Below are 13172 nucleotides of genomic sequence, written 5' to 3'. Positions count from 1 at the left end.
TACCTCTTTATTATACTAGTCCTATTGTTGACTAATTACAAATAATTTCATTAGATCCGTTTTTACATAATGGCTGACCCCCTTCCTTTATAATTCAAACCTTTTTCTTGTGCAATGAATGAAGATTTTTGATTTATGAAATAGTAATCAAATTCTTCACGCGAATGGTTTTAAAACAGTATTGTTTAATACATCGTTCCTTTTCCCCTCCAATAAGAATTAAAACTAATAATTAGTCTGTTGAAAAGTGTTATTTTTAGGCCCGTAAATCATTTCATATTTTTTACACCCTTTTTTAAAAGAATCTACATATCCAACTTTCGTATATTACCTATTCGTGTCTGTTTATTTCAAAATATTTTTTCTGCTTCTCGTACAATAGTTTTGAAGTGCCTTTTTCCTAATTTATTATTAAAATATTGAGTTGGTGATTTTTCCAGGTGTAAAGAGAAGTAGAATTTCTTTCGAAACATATTTCTGCCACACTAACATAAAATGTCATCAAACTTTTACAACCACATTCTGATTCTCGTCATTCTACTGCACACTCTTGTAACATTTCATTATAACCACACTAAACCTGTGCAGGTGAGCATTTCGCCTGTTGAAGATGAGAACTATTGTTACGTAACAGCTTGTGATGTTTTGAACAAGATCCAGGAGAAGATACCGTTGTTCTTCGACAATCAGACTTCCAAGTATTCCTCATCCACGCTTAGTTCAAATGAGCAGGACTATGAAATAAATAATGTTAACTTCAAGGATACGCAAGAAACGAGACTGATTAAATTGGAGAGACGTTTGAGATCTGTCGAACAAACAGGTATGTAGACAAAAATTAGTACTAACGTACCCTTTCATACTATGAAAATGAGATTGAAAAGTCGGTATATTAACCTGCAAACCTTTGATCACAAGGAGAATAGAGTGTTCATTATGATGAAATAGGAATAATCAATCCATTTGGGATCCATAGCCTAACGAAAGCAAATGATGTTTGACACAGATTGGTGGTTTAAGATAGTAGGTAGCTCTTGAAGATATTAATCGAAAATTTGATTCAATGGATTTCAGTGTGGATCAAATCAGACAAAGAAGACTCCTGGTATCGGTGTTGTGAAGGTCCTTGTCGCTGTAGACCGGAAATTCATACCCTCAGCTGTTGGAAACAGGATATGGAGGAGTTACCATTCGATCAGATTATTCCTGTGGACATTCGAGTGATGTAAGTTCATGCTTTCTATAGGTACTTTGAGAGTGAACTCCTGAAATTCATCACAGAAAGAGAGTTATTTTAAGTGGTTCAAATAATCTTTTCGTGTTATGAAGAATTATTATAAAAGGTATAGTTATAATTATAACTACTTTTTTCTCATTTTCAGCGATCTGGGAATCAACCAGCTGTCAACTTTATCAAAAGATGCTTTTACTGGTCTCTACAAATTAACTGAATTGTGAGTATTATAATAATTGACGCGTTTGACGCAAAAACGACTTTTAGGCCATAAAAATTATAAGGGTCGTTTTTGGGACAAACCCCTCAATTAGTGACTTGATACTAGTACCTATTTATAACAACCTCGGTGGTTGACTTCTGATATGGATGTTAGTAAGTATTTCGAGTCCAAGTTAAATCACAGAATTAAATTAGATACATTTTTCTTGATATTTCAGAGATTTATTTGATAACAGATTGGATTTCTTGCCCGCTACTGTATTTCACAATTTGGAAAGTCTAATTCACTTGTAAGTAACCATAACATAAGAGAAACCAAACATATTGGACAATTTTTCTTTTATTTAATCAAATTAAACTCCAAAAGAGCATGAGCACAGAAAGGGGTTACTTACATGGATTTTGAGGGCCTGAGGGGCCTATATGATGTTAAAGGAGTTGAATGAAAATGCCTAAAATATTTTGAAGGTGGTATTTCTATATATATATATATATAAAAAAAAAAATAAATGCGAAAAAAGCGCATTTCAATTTATTACCCCTTTTTATTTCAGAAAACTCCGAAAGAATCATCTAAGTGAGCTCCCAGGGAAACTTTTTATAAGTACCATCAACTTGTCAACAATGTGAGTGTCCATTTGGGTTTTCCGTGGTAGGTACAAAGTGTTAAAATTTAGGAATAGGTACACAGGTACCGCATCCATTACCAGATTTGATAACGTGTAGAAATCTTTGAAGAAGGAAGGCAAAGAAGTAGAAGACATCTTATTTTTTGCTGATAACGAATGATCTACCATTGCCCAGATAATTTTCGGAGTTCAAATGTGTTATGGTTATGAGAAACTCCTTCAAATCTCCTTTATTTCCAGGGATTTATCTCAGAATCTGATCAAAACCCTCCCGTCAACATTTTTCAAAGGTGCAATTCGACTCACCGTTGTGCAACTGTCGTACAACGCCATCGAATCCCTTCCAGCCAATGTATTTCACGATCTGATCAGTCTGGAAGAACTGGATTTATCCCAGAACGTACTGACGTCCATACAGTATGGAACTTTCAGTGGAATGTATAGCTTAAAGCGGCTGAAGTTGCAGAGTAATAGAATCAATCAACTGCCCCCTGGTGAGTGGTCTGAGACTTTATTTGCTGGTTCGAGTCTTAACTGAGGGTAAACATCATCTAAAGTCATTTTCTAGGAACTGTTGAAAATGTCAATTTTTCTTCTTTGAAAAGATCTAAAAACCCTAGTTCGGGAGAGGAGAGAGAGAGAGAAATGTTTTATTTATTGTATTTTATTTTCAGGCATTTTCGACGATTTGAAGTATTTGGACTTTCTTTCCCTCAGGAACAACAGATTGTCTTTCATTAGACCCGGACTGTTCAACTATTTTAAACACCTGACCTTCTTAGAACTCTCAGAAAATTGGATTTCCAGTGTAAGTGTGGATATTAACACATACAAAAAATATTTCTTATTGCCATCTGGTGGTTCTTACTGTTTACTAGATAACGGTAAAGCAACTTTGTCTTGAGGAGTAATCGTCCGAGTTTTACGAAAGTGGTACCTACAGTCGTTTCCTTTGGAACACAATAAGAAATCTTTGGATATTACTCGTATTGAGAAAGCTTTTAAATTACCCTATATCCATGTAGTCGTATACTTGGCACTTATTTTGATGGAAAAATAAAAGAAAGAAAAGTTTATATTGTTCATTAAGCCAAAGTCTTTGTTGCAAGAACAACATCTTGAGTTCTTGATTGACATAACTCTTTGTATCATTCTCATTTTATATAAACTTGTATGAAAATGCTCTCACAATATTTAAATAGCCTCCGTTCTTTTTTCTTCTGTATTTTTACCCTTCTTTTCAGCCTTGGGATTTTTTCCTTTACTCCCGTCTTTTTTTTTTGTTATTTTAATCCTCGTTTCCATTTTCAGCTCAATGGTGACGAATTTTCTCAGCTTACTTCCCTGAAAGAGCTCCATTTGGGTCAAAATTATATTGAAACCATTCCAGCAGGGAGCTTTGCCAACTTACAATCCCTGGAAAAGCTTTTCCTCTACTCGAATAATATTCAGGAATTACACGCAGGAACATTTGCTGGACTGACGAATTTGACGGCGCTGTTTCTGAACAACAATTTGCTTCGGTATCTTGACACGAAAGCGTTTGAGCCCATGTTGCACCTGAAGAAACTGTGAGTTTATGATAGTTAACAGATCTCAGTTCTCCAGAAGAGGGGTAACGGAAATTGGGAAAGGAAAACCCGGCTCAAGTATCTATTATTCATGTTTTTTAAAAACTGTTGCTAGGATGGGCTCAATGTTATGGGCCCGGGTTAGATTGTGAACCGCCCAGTGCCCTGACAGTTCTGGCTTTTCGATTATAGTCAAATCAATCAAACACACCGTTTTTTTTTTCATTACAGACAGCTGGACAGTAACAAGTTACAATATTTGGCCACAGATAGTCTCAGCCTTCTTCCGAACCTGATTACTCTCAAATTAGCCAAGAATCCATGGCACTGCGATTGTGCTATCCTCTACATGGCAAGGTCAGTTGGTTACTTTCTGTTAAAACTTTAGTGGCGTCCCTTTGAGTTTTCGAGATAGATACCATGAAAAATGATTAAAAAGTATCTTTCTTCCTACTATTATTTTTAATTGAAAAAGATTGTACCTTGAAACCGCTTTCGCGTCACTTCAAGGCACATTCTTTTACATCCGCACCTTTCCGAGATCGGAAAAGTTTGGTCAAAAAATTTCCGCCCTGGTCGGGATTCGAACTCATCACCTCCAGGTTGAGAATCAGTGCTCTTGACCACTATACATACAGAGGAGGGTACCTGCATACAAGAAAATGAGGAGAAGAGATAGTAATAAAACACGTTCAAAAACCAAACTCTTTATCCTTTGTTATAAAGGTAGGTTTTATGCAAATCTGCCAGAGCCTATGAAATCTGCCAGAACACATGCTTTGTTTTTTTGTTTTTTTTTTTTTCTGCTTTTCCTTGTGCGTATAAAAGATGCTCCTATTCGGGAATTTATTTTCGTAAAACTCAAAGTGAAAATTCATGTCAAAACACTCGGTTTGGTACTAAAACTAATCAAAACAAACATCCTGTTTCATAGTTTCAATAAGTTTTCGGGTTTTGCGTTAAGTTTCAAGTACCGTACTTTCTCATTTAGTTTGACGTAAACGGGGTGAGCCCCTTTCATTCCTCAGGATGGAGGCCTGTTGATGTAGGTCTACTAAAAAAAAGTCCTAGACTAAGTTTGTAAAAGATAACCTTCGCTGTGTTAATGTCCGATGTATACCTTCTATCTGTCTAAACCTTTCAGCTTTATTAGTCTCAAAAACAGGATGCAAACTCAAACCGTCCTGCTTAGCAGTAAATCGTATCAACCACTTTGCAGAGAAATATAGTTATTTACGTATAAGTGGTAAATTTAGGTAGCTTGACTATCTTACGACATTTCATTGGATCTGTATAAATTGTTCTGTAGAAAGAGAAATGTAGGAATTCAATTTTCTCCTCTTTATTCATGTTTTATAAATTTGTAACATGAATTCTTTTAAGACCTATGGGGCAAGTTTAAACAAAACAGATAGTTTCCTTTTCAGGAGGCATTTCATTTTTGTCCCCCATAACGAAAGTTCTTCAAATCTCCAGGCGTAAAAGAACCTGGAAAGTGAACTTTATTTTTTATTGTAGAAAAAAAAGTTTTAAAATGTTATTATGTAGGTATCCAGCAAGAAATATTTTTCCTTTCACGTTGGGAAAGTTTCAAACTTATGTTTATAGTGTTTGTACTTTAAAAAGTAAGTAGAATAGCTAAGGAACTAGTTACTTTCCGAAAAAGGTAGACGCGAAATAGATGAAGGAAGAAGGTTTAAACTTTAGACATTGTAATCAATATTGCGAAAGGGTTATGTAAAGTGAAATCCAAACCTCACCTATCACCTATGCTTCAAACATAATATGAACAACAACAAATATCTCACATTAACAAATATGACATTTTCGACTGTACTGTCCCGTCAGAAATTTCTTCCTACAGTTGTTCCTAATGTTTGGGAGGAGGAAAAGAAATACGAATATAGCCAAAGCATTATACCTACAGGTACTCATAACACAATTATTCAATTGGATTTCTCACTTCTCTTCTCTCAAAATGGGAAAGCCAGGGATATACAAAATATCCCGGAATATTATTTATTAGTTTTTCCATTGAGTATTAGTATTTCATTAAGCTTAGGATTAGCCATGACAAATAACAATTTCGTACCCTTTCCAACCTCCCTCTTCAGACTTTGTGAGAGTAAATCTTGATGATGCATTCATTCCTCTGGGACTAGTCGACAGAGACATTACTAATTCTAGAAGAACTCTTTCAGAGAAACTCTGTCTTTTGGATTACAGGGATCTTATTTTTACTGTCGGCTCTAGAACCAGGTAGTCCCTCTTTTTCGTGGGTTTTCACTCGCTAACTTTTACCAAAAGTTTAACTACGAGTAGGAACATACCTACCAACATTAATTTTATTAGCGCTTTGAAATGATGGAATAATTGATAATTCCTTTTTACTTCAATTTTATTAATTCTTTTATCTTCTATTCGAGAGTGAAAGGCTTTGGGAAATAATTGTTCAGAATGACAAATACAAAATGAAGAATTCATCATCAGATTCAAATATGTCCATTCCTTCTTCCCCTCTTTGTTTTTCCTCTTGCACCATTCTTCTTTCTCCTATTCACTTTGTCCGTTGGATTCCAGAATTTTTGTTCGGGAAAAGATTGAAAGGAAGTAATTTAAGGATATTAGAAATACTTCCCGTGGTTAGAACTTTTTACGAAATTGCAACTAGGTTCCTGAGGCAAGAATTTTCAAGGGGATTTCATAGTTCTTCTTACACAGCTGTTATTTTGTAACTTGTTCTGTATTTTATGATAACTAAACCTCAAAACGTGTTTTTTAAACTGTCCAAACAAATAATATTTTGAATTCATTAAGCTCTCATAAATTTATCTAACTTTCCTTTGGAACAAGTTACGATTAAGGGATCCATTTTACTATTATGAAAACTTTTTGGTCGCGGATGATACCTACTGAAAATAATAATAATCTCTCTTTCTCAAACTTTATATCTTCCACAGGTTGTTGGTTATTATTATATTTTCCGTTATTATTATTATTATTATTATTATTATTTTAAATATCGTGTTAAATGAAGCTCATTAAAAGGGAGAAACTTTTTTGTATCATTATTGCCCTTAGAAAAACATTTTTTTCTCTTTTTTAATTATTTACTCAAAGCTTGCCGTACACATATTCTTGCCGAGAGCACTTGGCAAGAGGTCAAGTTGGGATATCTGACAAGAACATTCACAAATTAAATTTTACAAAACGTAAAAAAAAAGATTAGTATTGTAGGTAGGTATCATTGTTATGAAGTTAGTGGTAAATATACAGTTTTGGTATAAAGCAAAGCACATTGCATATCTAAATAAAATTGTCAGGCATTCATACAAATAGAGGCTGTGCATTTGTGTAACAATTTTTAATTAAGGTAATTTCCTACGTAAGAAGTGGTGAAAAATCCGAATCTGAAAAAAGGGCATATCTAGTAACTGCGCAACAGTTGGGGATCTAAGACTGTTGTTTCGACGACATTTCAGTCGTACCTCTTTACTAAACATACTTGAGACAGTAAAGAAACCAGAAAATCACAAGGATGCTCATCGAATTCTTTTTAAAACCAGAGATTTCTCGGAATATTGCCAGCGTTCATAAAACTCCGAGTAAGATTTTCAAAGTTGGTATCAAAATTTTCTCAGGATAAAAAAATTACTAGTATAGCTTCGCTATGCTTTAGTAATAGAAAGTAAAAATTGTTGAATAGATGAATTGAGGTAGAAAATCATTTCTCTCATCTTTGTCCCTCCTTCTTCCTCTCTTCTCTCTCTTTTTCTCCCTCCCTCTATCTTTCTCTCCCTCCCTCTATCTTTCTCTCCCTACCTCTCTCTTTCTCTCCCTACCTCTCTTTCTCTCCCTCTCGCTTTCGCTCTCTCCCTCCCTCTCTCTACCTAAGAAAGGTGGAATTAAGAAAATTCTCTGTCGTTCAAGAGAAGGAAGCTTCTTCTGTTGAGGAGAGGGAACCTTGATATTAGATTGAAAGACGGAAATATAATGACCCTTAAAAACTGTTAAAAGATAAGTTCTCTTAGATAACATCAATTGGATTTGTCTCATTCAACAGGAAGTTTGACGTCAGCTTGGAGTTTAAATTTAATGGGACGAAATTCTGGAGAAAAAATATTAATCCGTTAAGCTACTGGACGGAGCTTATTAAATTTGACATTAGGCCATTTAAATCCACCCTAGCAGAAAAAGAGCTGAGACCCTCTTTAATTCTAAGAGTGGGATGAAATGTTTCGTTAGTTGTTACAGAAGTAAGACTACAGTTTTTTTTTTTTTTTTTTTTTTTTTTAAAAACCCTTTTTTTTTTTTTTTTTTTTTTTTTTTTTTTTTTCGTTTTTGAAAACTTACTAATTTCATTGAATAGATCTGTTTAAAGTTTCAGTTTACTTTTTTCCTATTAGTATAATAATAATAATAAAGCCCACTTACACCCTATTAATTCTCTGAATCCCATTTGGAGATGTTGAATAATTTGTTGATTTCTTTTTAATGGGACTAAAAGAATTAATGAGCAAGGGCCTCCTTTATTAGTAACAAACTTCAATTATTATTAATTGGATTCATATTAGACACCCAAAAAAGATCATTGCTTCCCTTATTTTGTACATGATTGGATTGATTAGGGTTCTTCGAGATTTTTCATTCCCCCGATTCTATTTTCGCCTTTCTCGTCTTCAACTACGCAGACCACCTAATTAGCGAAGGCCATGACTAGAAGAAAATGAAAATAGACCTTCTGTATAATGACAGCAAATTCTGCGAAATCATGAGCTATGAACAGATTTTTATCCATCAGTCAGTGAAGAAATTTGAATTTAAACGTTGTAGTATATCCCGATTTTGGGGAAATTTTTGGAATGGCTGATTAATTTGAAAATATCATGTCAAAATTATAATCCCAAGTTTTCTGGTGAGGGAGTATAAATAGTTTACCTACCTACCTACCTACCTGTTTTTAGTATACCTATCTATCTCTGTATTCAACGTTTTAGGATTATTTTTAGATTCTGTAGTCATTCTTTTTTTCTCAGCTTTTAAAATATTTTAAGGTCCAGAAGCCCCTAAAATTAATCCTGAAATGTTTTTTCAAGTAGAAAAACTTTACCATAACTGACCGCACTGAAGTTTATCTTTATTTTTGTAAAAAAAAGAACGAAAATGTGGAAGTTGAGAAAAATACAGGATGAAAAGTTCGACTCTTTTCTTTCTAATTTGATCAAAGGGGGAAGTATGTCGAGTTCTTTCAGTTCATATAAAAAATTTGCTTTATTAAAAAAACCTTCGGTAGAAAATATATTAGTTTAGCAGTGTATCGCAGGCCCCAGCACGACGCTCGCGTTGGTTGGCTCGCGGGGTCGCGTCGCGCGTTGTTTGAGATTTATTGTGACGGCAGAAGAAATACAAAATCGTTCATACATCAAAAATGACCTTCTCCTCGATCTCCATATAAAATACAATAATGAGGTCCATAGAAAATATAAAACTACCTTTCTGATCTAGCAAAAGACATTTACAGCTTAGTACAATACAGTTGTCTCATACTCTGGCTACTCTTTCCACCAAAACAGCGCTAAATATAATCTATCCCTACATCCGAGTATTTCCTTTGTTGTGGCTATTAATCCCTTCTCATTGATTGTCCTCGAGCTTCTGATGTAATCTATCGTAGGGTTATGTCCTTGTTTACGTACTAATCCTACAGAGGTGATGCTATAAGAGATTAGTCAGGGAAACCTGCTCATATTATGCAATGGATGGTGGTATTATCATTTTCAGCGGTCACACATGTACAGTTGAAAATTTACACTCAAGCGGGGTTTGTATCATTATAAGTGATGAAATTGTGTACATTTAATCATTGTATCCATTTATAATGCTGCATCATGCTGACAGAAAGTAATTGGGAAGGAGCAGAAAAACGGTATTATACAAAACTGGGTGAAATTTTATGTCCATTATGATATCTACACCTTTCTGAAATTGGCCTTATTTCCCATTTCGTTTAACCCGCGACAGGTCACCTTAATTACACATAGTATACCCACTTAACATTACAATAATACATGTATGTATTCTAATAATAGCTAATACATAGTCACTTGTAGAGATTTTTTTCTCTCATGTCCATCACATTAGAGGAAAAAAATCCAATCTTTTATATTTTTCTCTTTTATTGAGGGATGTTCTTGATAGATAAAAATCTCTCTCTAATACATAGTCACTTGTAGAGATTTTTTCCCCTTGGACATAATTAGTGCTACATCACATTTTGCTACAATACAACCTTGAAAATGGAGACGAACAGGCTCCAATAAACTATTGCAGTTTTTGTTAAAATGCTAGATTTTACCAATCACGGGTTAATTTAATGTGTTTTTCAGTTTTTCAATTTTTCCGTTTCTAAATTTGAAGACGGATGAAATTGTACTGACCCGATTCCCCCCCCCCCTCATGTCAATTAAGCTCAAGTTAAGCCCCAACTTGCAGCCTATACAGGTTAATACTGAGGGGGAGTACTAAGCTCCCTGAAATCTCTCTTTACCTGGGGACCGAGTTTCCCCTTTTACAAACCTCTTTACGGGTATTCTGTCCGACCGTATCAAATTTGAGTAGATATCTATTTTCATTTTTTATTACTCTCCTTTTGCACTTTTGCAAAAGGAGAGTGCTCATTGCCCTACTCTCTCTTTCTCTCTCTCTCTCCCTCCCTCTCTCATGTACCTACCTTTGTCAAAGTATTTTTTGTTTGAAAGTCCAAACTGATTTTGAAGTTTTACCTTTTTTTCGTTTTGATCAAAATCGGACTATGACTTTTATTTGATTTCAATGTAAACTAATTTTAACTTCATCAAACTGCATGCAGTTGAATAACAAATGCAGGCAACGTTGCAATCGCGACCTTTGTTCGATTTCGATCAAATTTGTCTAAAATGTTCAAGAAATAAAGGAGATTCGCTCATTATTTGGGCCTGTGTTCTGTGTTTTCTCATTTCTTTGTTCCTGTTTATACCTAAGTCGTTTTATTATTTCCTTATTTCTTTGTTATGCATCTTGTTCCGGTATTCCAGATCCCCCTTTTCATGTAATTTTCCATTTCTTTCCTTCTTTTTCTCCTTTATTTTTTATCCCTATATTTACTCAACCACACACATAAATACACACATACCTCTCATGTCCATCACATTAGAGGAAAAAAATCCAATCTTTTATATTTTTCTCTTTTATTGAGGGATGTTCTTGATAGATAAAAATCTCTCACGCTCCAGAAGTGCAATTTCTCTCTCTCTCCCTAGATTTTCTCTCCTTTCTTTCCTCCCTTTTCTTACTCCCCTCTTCATCAATTTTCGCTGTTTCTCCTCCTTCTGTCTCTCATTATCATCATAGCTATAATCATCCTTTGTCAAACTATCTCCTATTCCTGATTCATCGCTATAGGAGTGGCAATTCTGCTTCATTTGGGTTATCAAAATAGGGCATGTAGTACCATGCAATACATCAACAGTAAATATTGCATCGCTTTATTTAAATAAAAGGAGAGGGAAAAAATAATAAAAAAAGCTTGAATCCCATGTTTGCTTTCATGAGAACTTGGTTACCGCGAGGCAAAGTTTGTTCAATCCTCCGTGGGGTAAATTTCCGCAGAGTACTTTTCCATCCGAAAGTAGGTAGGTATGTACATTCCTTGTAACTTTTTACATAATACTTTTTAAAAGTTGCCAAACACCGGAACCGGAAAACTTACTTCCTACGAACTGAGACGAGAAATTTCCCCGAAAAACTTTGTACGAAAACCCCCTCCTCCTCTACCGAAAGTTTCCACATACCGCACATACGATGTGTAATGAGATTAGAATACTTTATGATAACAGTCGACTTAATAAATTGTACCACAAGAAATGAGAAATGGAAGAGTAGATTTCGCGGGTAGCTCAACCACTTATACCGATTAGCCTTACACACAATATAGTGTTTCTCATAAGGTTCTGGTTTCTTGTTACCCTATTATATTGCGCTTTATTTCTTTATGTTGTAGCAAACAGACTGCCTTCTTTAGTCGAAAAACCAAGATATAACCTACCTTGAAGCAAGAGCGTGAAAACCCCTAAAGCTAAGTTAAAAAGCTACTCAGGTACAAACAGTTGGTCGTGGACGTCGTTTAGATTTCATTCGGCCACATTCTGGCATTTTTAGCCCGAATAAACTTTGGTTAAAAGCAAACAAGATAGGATAATATTATAGGCAACTAATTGAGTTATTTTTCTACAGCTTTTAAAACTACCGAAGTAGGGAATTGGATTACTGGTAGATAATTTGGTGACAGGTGCGCCTATTTTTTTCTTCTTTTTTAGGATAGTATACCATGTTTATCGTGCTCGAATGAGACTAAAAAGTCCCTTTGCTCCTACAGTCTAAATAATGTCTCATGGACGTGTATTTTATGGGTTAATTGATTCTCATTTCAGATGGCTTCGGGCAAACAGAAGGAAAGTCTGGGACTCAAAGCCAACTTGCCGAGGTCCAGGCAATCTGGGTGGTAAATCTGTTGAGGACATGAGCTTCGATGATCTGTGTGAAGGCCAATGGGCTAGCATGGTCAAGCTAACGGCCAGAGTACCTATAAAGTGATCCATGGCTATTCTTAAATACCTTTTTTATGGTTCCAACTTTATCTACAATACAGCTTTCAAAAGCTACGATATCTATAATACAGCTGTATTGTTATGAAAATTATCAGGTCTTGTTTACTTTTAATTTCCAACAATGCAGAGTTTACCTTCGTGTTCCTAATTTGTAAATTCCGTGGTAACTAATAACGTGTGTTCATACATGTTTTGTTTGGTAATAATTACTTATTAATAGATTTTAAGCCCACCTTATGACCTCACTGTTATTTATTTCTCTTCGAAATAAGGATAACATTTAGACATTGTAAAATATTTTACCTGAGTGGGTCTAGAATTCTAGATAAACCATGATTATGATATCAGCTCCATCAAAACTTAAAACAAAAGTTCAAAATTTTGTTGAAATTTTCTATTAAACGCACTAAACTTTAAGCGTACATAGGTACCTACTTTCTATTTGTGTTATAATTTATCTACCCACCACACCTTTGGAAGATTTACTCTTAATAATAATGACTTAGTTATACCTACCTATGTATGATATTGTATTTTTGTATGTACCTAAAAAACTTTCTCAACTTTAATCAATTAGGTATAAGAGCAGAAAACCTCTTCATGATGGGAGTTTTGAATTTGGAAAAAACCTTCTACCAGGCAACAAGATTTCCGCCTCCTCAGACAAACCTCACCCAGCATGAGTGGGACCGGGAAAAGCCGCACACAATAGATCAGTTGCGCTTACTTGGGTGATGTTTCAAAGTCATAGAGCAGGAAAAATGAGGACCAACGGAATTTTTCTTTTTCTTCTACGACTTCTAGATACCGAGATAAATCGATCTAAAAAATACCAGTAAATCGTGAAGATTGACGTCACGGCATACGCTCC

At 34.8% G+C, this 13172-nt stretch overlaps 1 protein-coding gene across 2 annotated transcripts; it reads left to right on the top strand.

The window, feature by feature from the left end:
- The first annotated feature begins 168 nt into the window (after positions 1 to 168).
- On the top strand, positions 169 to 12740 carry LOC103505977 (leucine-rich repeat-containing protein 15-like). 2 transcript variants are annotated; one of them, XM_026820840.1, is made up of 10 exons: positions 169 to 823; positions 1075 to 1225; positions 1383 to 1454; positions 1675 to 1746; positions 2011 to 2082; positions 2326 to 2579; positions 2760 to 2893; positions 3397 to 3656; positions 3888 to 4013; positions 12125 to 12740. In XM_026820840.1, the coding sequence occupies exons 1-10, from the start codon at positions 496 to 498 to the stop codon at positions 12285 to 12287; spliced, it is 1632 nt and encodes a 543-aa protein (XP_026676641.1). In that variant the 5' UTR covers positions 169 to 495; the 3' UTR covers positions 12288 to 12740. The 2 variants fall into 2 exon arrangements, with proteins under 2 accessions (XP_026676641.1, XP_008468584.1); XM_008470362.2 differs by lacking the exon at positions 2011 to 2082.
- The last annotated feature ends 432 nt before the right edge of the window (positions 12741 to 13172 follow it).

The sequence above is a fragment of the Diaphorina citri genome, unplaced genomic scaffold (genome assembly GCF_000475195.1).
Source record: "Diaphorina citri unplaced genomic scaffold, Diaci psyllid genome assembly version 1.1 scaffold10, whole genome shotgun sequence".
NCBI lineage: Eukaryota > Metazoa > Arthropoda > Insecta > Hemiptera > Psyllidae > Diaphorina > Diaphorina citri.
Note: the sequence above shows the minus strand (reverse complement) of the source record. Positions and strands in the feature narration are given on the sequence as shown.